Raw genomic sequence first — 5968 nt, 5'->3', positions numbered from 1 at the left:
CAAATCTAAGAAAATCCTTTCCTTCCTCTCTCTGTGGTGAGTCTTTGGCTGACTTTCTATGGTGTATGCCATGTGCTAATGTCAACAGATTATTCAGGCTGTGGCAGAAGAACATCTGCATACAAAATATAATTTTTAATATGCAGTGTAAACTGCCAGTAGGAATCATCAAACCAATGATGTTCTTAATGTAGGAAAACAAGGGAAATTGTTCTAACAAAATTTGAACCACCCATTTCAGAGTCACTGGATAGCAAAGTTGCGTCAGTGGTGCAGATAGCCTGGATGTTCACCCCGTCCTTGTGTGGGCCCAGGGCAGTCAACTACTTCTTCTGTTACATTCCCCAGCTCTTCAGGCTCTCCTGCACGGACACCTCGCTCTATCAGAGTGCAGTGGTTTCCTGTTCACCCAATTCTGTTTGCTAAATTTAGTGTAGTGGTCTTGATGTTTGCTCTCTTTTTCTCCTGTGAAGTAGGATTAGGAGAGGCAAAGCAGGCTCAATTTTAAGGATCAAACAAATAGATTTATTGACACACACCAGAAGAAGGAAAAAACGAAAATCAAACTGAAAAGTTTCAATACAGTCCTTCCCCACACTGACTACTCTCATTCTACATACAACATAAAAAGACAAAATCTGCCATTTTCAGTCAGTTTCACCATTTAAATAGTCTGTCATCAGTTCTTTAGCAGAGGAGTCTCTCTTAGAGTCCTAAGGAGACATCGCCACAAGAGGAACAGTCCTCTGGTGGCTTCCATGCCACAAATCTGCAGCAACCTGAAAGAAACCTCTGCAAACTCTGAAATCTTACCCATTAGCAGCTTTCCCATCACTGCATATGGCCCATATCTCCTTATTAGGGATACTGTTTAAGGATGCCTCCTCTAGTATAAAGCAAAGATTCTCTTCTTCTATCTCCAAACTCTTCATCTCAAAAACTAAAAATCTCCTTCTCCTTAGGGGCAAACAGCTTCATAGAACTTTTAACTAGAATCTTACATCCTCCCCCAACAGCATTCATCTGTTACAGGAAAAATAGTCCATTCTCCATAGCTTACTAGAAACGTCCAGCCAAATTAGGCCACTCTTCTTCTTTTGTTCCAAACAGTCTTTTCACTCTCTCTTCACTGACTTCAATTTCATGCTGTGTCTTTTTATAGTTCAATACACTTTGTGTGTCCCCACTCCGGGAAGGGCCAGGGCTCTGTGAAATGACTAAAACTTAAAAGACACCAAGTTATGCACCGTGCGTTGCATGTTGTATTATTTGTCATGTGGTTACAAGGGTTATGCTGTTACTTACCATTTAGTTCAAACTGTTTGTGCCGAATTTGTACACTGAAACCTCAGTCTCCTGTATTCCAAGGTGTGTATTCCCTTCTCCCCCAAACCCCAGATTTCCCTTACCCTCCGTTGGGCTCCTCGCCTGCTCATCAAACCACTGGCACCGCCTAACAGGGAAATCAAGAGACTTCCATGATGCTCAGCTCCAAGCGGAAGTCCAATCCATGCAGAAAAATCCCTAAAACGAGCCAACCTGAAATCTAAACCTATGAAGGACACTACTTTCTGAGCAGGACATCCAGCTACCTGTGAATGGTTTCCACCTTGTTGTCACTTCCTCGCCATGACCTGGAGAGCACTGAGAAAAGGTGACACCCCTTACACCACACGAGCCAAGTGAGTTCCTGGGAACCCCCATGAGGCAGGAATCCAGACTCTGCAGCATGAGCAGCAGATTCACCTTGAATGTCCTCCTCAGCAGTGACCAGAGGGAGCAGCAGCAGCGTATGCGACCCCTTGAGTTCCCCGTAAAGGAGCTGATTTCTAAAAAGGCATTTAAGGAACTAATAATTACCTCCTGCCGTGATTCTTGATAACACTCTGGACATTCCATCTGCTGGCAGGAAAGAATTCAAACCTGCCCAGGGCTGTGGTGGGGCGGTTATCTCTGCCAGACAGCAGCTGCAAAGATCTCAAAGCCCTGCCTGTGGGGGAGGCTGGTGGATGCCTTCTTTTCCACTCTCCATCTCATGGCCTGGGCTCGCTCTGAGCTCCCCCTCTGGCCCTGGGGCAGGGAGAACCCATCCTTCCCTGGGCTGGCAGGGCTGGCAGCCAGGGCTGGGGCACAGCCCGCCCATGTCCTGGTCCCCCCCACCGTGACCCCTGGAACCATGCCAGCAGTGCCCAGCTGCAGCACTGCCACCAGCAGCCAGGGGAGAACGGGCTCAGCCAGCCTGGAACACTCCTCTGGGGCCAGCAGCTCTGGAGGCCCGGCCTGGCCCAGCCACATTGGGACAGCGGGGCCTGAACAGGGCCCCTCCTGCCCACGGTGTTACCTGGTGGCTCGTGGGGAAGGAAGAGGGTGACCTGAACATAGTCTCTGCTTCATATGGGTATTACCAAAAGTCACATTCCCTTTTCTCAGTGGTCAAACCACATGCCAAAAGCCAAGAACTGGCCCCTGAGAGGTCCCTGTCTTTTCCAAACAATTCTGAGGGACATGACAGAGCAATATTCCATTTTCCTCTTTAACTAAAAATCAAACTGTGTGAACAAGTAACACATCACCACACCACTAGGGCACCTCCTGGCCCACTCAGGTCTGCTCAGCTGATCCAGAGGGAGAAAAATTCCAGTTCAACCCACAGGCATTTTACAGGTGTAAAGAAAATGCTTCATCTGAGGTTCAAGGACATTGAAAGCAGACACGGGCCTGCCTTGTCTTTACTGTGGCTAAGCATCCTAAGGGGTTTCAAGCTGGTACAAGAAACCCACATGATCTCCCCTTGCATGTGGAGAAGCCTCTGTTTCTGAAAGACTAAAAAAATGTTCTGTACAGGCTCTTGGATCAACCTGCTGGCTTGACTGCAAGGGGCTGATGGAGACAAGGGGAGCATTTGCAGCATTTGGGAACAGACCTGTACTGCATGTCCCACCTACAACCTGGCTCCGGTTCTCCCAGAGAGCGTAATCTCCTCATTCTCACACTCAGGGTTTGCATCCAGTCCCCAAGAAAGCTGCAGACACAACCGAGTTTGAACATGCTTTTATTGATGGCCAGAAAGCAGAGCTGGAGCAGCAATGGGAGAAGGGGAACAATGGGAAGCTGTGTGGGCTTGGGAGCTGCGTTTTCACCTTTCCACGGAGACTCTCCTTAGTGCCAAAGCCTGTGCCTGCACCACGGGGGCTTCTCTGACTCCACTTCAGCTGCCCCTGGGGCCTTCTGAGCACCAAGAGCTGTTTGATGCATTGTGGAGAAGGGGCACAGAGCATTTTAATCAGAGGACGAAGAATCAGGCAGCTCTTGGAGTGCAAACTTCTTCAGCTGCTCACGTATCCAGGGCTCAAAATAAGAGATCCTGGTATACACCTCAGGGAAGAGGTTGCGTGTACGTCCATGAGAAACAATGCCATGTGCCTTCTGTTTGCAGACTAATGGGCCACCAGAATCACCCTGTGTCAGGAAAGGAGTGACAGGGGTCAGACATGCCACAGCACAGCTCTCCCTGCCTTAAACAACAAGTTTCCTCTTCCCTCCCTCCATGTGAAGAAGCTCCTCTTCCACCACCTCCCCCCCTCCAGACCCAGCTCTGCAGGGGTTGCTGCTGCCTCACTACTCCTCTAAGCCCAGCCATGAAACAACTCAGGCTGGCAGGCTCTTTGAGATTCAAAAGCTCAAAAAGAACTTTAGACATAGGGAAATATCTAAGCCATCCTAGCAAGGGTACCACAAGGAATTTACACACTGAAACACTGGCAAGGCTGGGGAGAACATCTCCAGGGAAGTAAAAAAGCACATGATGCTGATAGCAAGGAAAATGCAGCCCAGTTCAGGGAGCACATCAGCTTCAAAGTTTCAGTGAGGGCCCCCAGCTCATCTTTCTGAAGGTCCTGCTTCATCCTGGTGTCCGTTTACTTTCAGCTGAGAACCAAGCTCACTGTCCAGCCCCAACCTCCTCCCAGGCTTGCAGCCCAAAACAACACTTACCTTATAAGATGCCTTTTTACCAGACTCATCACCAACACAGATCATGGACTGACGCTGGTACTTCTGGAATATCAGCTCACATATTGTCCCATTTTGCACCTTCAGTTCCACCTCCCTCATCACATTCGTCCTATTTCCTGTCACAGATGTCCATCCCCAGCCAGCCGCTTTACATTTTGCTCCAACTGTCACACGCTCCATTCTCCTGGGAATGGAGATAATCTGCACATTCCTATTAATCCTGGCCTTTGGCTTCAACTGCCAGGCAGAGAGAACATGGGATTAGAGCCAGGAAAGGATTGGGAACAAGCTCATAGGTTTGGGGAGGTGAGCAGAGGGAGATGTGTTGTGCCCTACCTTCAGCAGCACAATGTCATTTTTGAAGCCATCTCGGGAGTATTTGGGGTGGATGACCCACTGTGTGACCTGGATCTTCTGCTGGCTCCGTTCTCTGCCATGGACATTGTGGGCTCCCAGAATGACAGTGATCCTCCCTTTCCTGCCAGGAAACACCAACAACAGCTGCACTGGGCACAGGAACAGCCCCAGGGCCGGTGGCTGGAGGGAGGTGGTGGTGGGATAAACCTCCCCAGAGAGGAGCTCTCAGCACTTTGCCCTCTGTAACCTGGCTTCCCTCCACAGTGCAGCTGAGGATCCCTCACCCCACACTGACACAGGTGGCAGCTGCCCCATCCTGCAGACAAAGGGAAGCAGGGAAGGGGAGAAACTGGACCCTCTTCTGCAGCAGTCACTCAAAGCCATGGTAGGAACCATGACCCCACAGACCACTGTGAGCATTCCTGTCCCCAAGGAACAGGGAACAGCCCCTGAAGAAAATTCCTGCAGCTCACAGAGGATAGCTCAGCTCCAGAGATCCCTGCTTTGCCCAAGGAGACACGGGGCACTGTTTAAGCCTAGATCAGGGCTGAGACCCTTGTGGACTATGTGAGACTGGGAAAAATCACCTGTACAAGAAAGACAGGCTCTTACCCTTTTTTATCCACACAGTGAGCTGCTGAGAGCACTGCGTCTGGACGAATCAGGAACCCTCCACAAGTAGAAGTTGCTGGGCCATTTTGAATTTTTAAATAAGCCATGTAGGGTCTGGAGTTGGGCTTAACTTCCCGTCCACCAATGATCCTTCCTGCCAGAGAGATGGGAAATGGTAATATGACATATACTGGTATCTCCTGTCACGTCTGCATGAAGGGAGAGGCTCATCCTCTAATGTCATGTGCCAGTGATACCAACAACCCTCCTTCCTGGGGCCATTCAAAGCACTGCTGGTGCAGAGAGGAGAGAAAGACAAGCAGCACTGTCCGGGGGGACTGACCACACCTGGCTCTGGGTGACTAAAATGCCATCTGAGGGCACAGCTCCACTGCCTGCAATGCCTCACTGGTTTCAGGCACAGTCTGAGCTGAGAGGTAAGAGGAGAGAGGAAAGAAGGGAAGTAGACATAGGAGGGAAGGTGAGGCAGGAACCTTGCCCAAGACTGACTACTCAGTGTCCATCTGTGCCCTTGCATGTTCCTGTCCAAGTCCCATCTCTGTGTACTCACCAGCCCCAGTCCAAGGCACAAGGACAAAAGCACTTGTGAGCAGAAGGAGAAGCAGCATCTTCTACCTCTGTCCTGATGAGCCAAACCAGTTGCTATGGCCAGGCAGGAGACAGGTACAAAATGGCAACCTCTCTCTATATATATTGTGTGGAGCTGAAACAGGAAACCTCAGCCTGACAGCAGTTGTGTCATTTGCTGCTTTTGTTCTCACAGCCCCTGACTGTGGCTTAGCTAGGGGTTCATGACACATTGTCTGCATTTTTGTCACAAAATCTTCTCAGAGCGATGGAGAGATCTGGGCTTGTTCAGAGTACACAGGGAAGGGAATGGGGTATCTGTGCAGTGCATTCCCATCAGAGACCTTTGGAGAGATCCCCTGGGCCCCTGCACGTGGACTGGTTCTGTCTGGATTTT

The 5968-nt window shown here is 49.9% G+C and overlaps 1 protein-coding gene across 1 annotated transcript; it reads right to left on the bottom strand.

Moving 5' to 3' along the window:
- Nucleotides 1–3037: 3037 nt before the first annotated feature.
- On the bottom strand, nt 3038–5669 carry LOC136372278 (cathepsin G-like). Its single transcript, XM_066336816.1, has 5 exons — nt 5555–5669; nt 4984–5137; nt 4351–4492; nt 3994–4251; nt 3038–3459 (listed from the first exon to the last, which is right to left on the bottom strand). The coding sequence occupies exons 1-5, from the start codon at nt 5610–5612 to the stop codon at nt 3280–3282; spliced, it is 792 nt and encodes a 263-aa protein (XP_066192913.1). The 5' UTR covers nt 5613–5669; the 3' UTR covers nt 3038–3279.
- Between the last annotated feature and the right edge of the window lie 299 nt (nt 5670–5968).

Source organism: Sylvia atricapilla, chromosome 27 (assembly GCF_009819655.1).
Source record: "Sylvia atricapilla isolate bSylAtr1 chromosome 27, bSylAtr1.pri, whole genome shotgun sequence".
In the NCBI taxonomy this organism is placed as follows: domain Eukaryota; kingdom Metazoa; phylum Chordata; class Aves; order Passeriformes; family Sylviidae; genus Sylvia; species Sylvia atricapilla.
This window is presented reverse-complemented; position numbering and strand designations above follow the sequence as displayed.

Bases quoted from the DNA above. Each gene is read 5' to 3' on its own strand.
- LOC136372278 (XM_066336816.1), bottom strand. From the start codon at position 5,612: ATGCTGCTTCTCCTTCTGCTCACAAGTGCTTTTGTCCTTGTGCCTTGG. The intron at 5,138-5,554 runs GTGAGTACACAG...TCTCTCTGGCAG, and splicing joins TGTGCCTTGGACTGGGGCTG to GAAGGATCATTGGTGGACGG. The intron at 4,252-4,350 runs GTAGGGCACAAC...TCTGCCTGGCAG, and splicing joins ATGACATTGTGCTGCTGAAG to TTGAAGCCAAAGGCCAGGAT.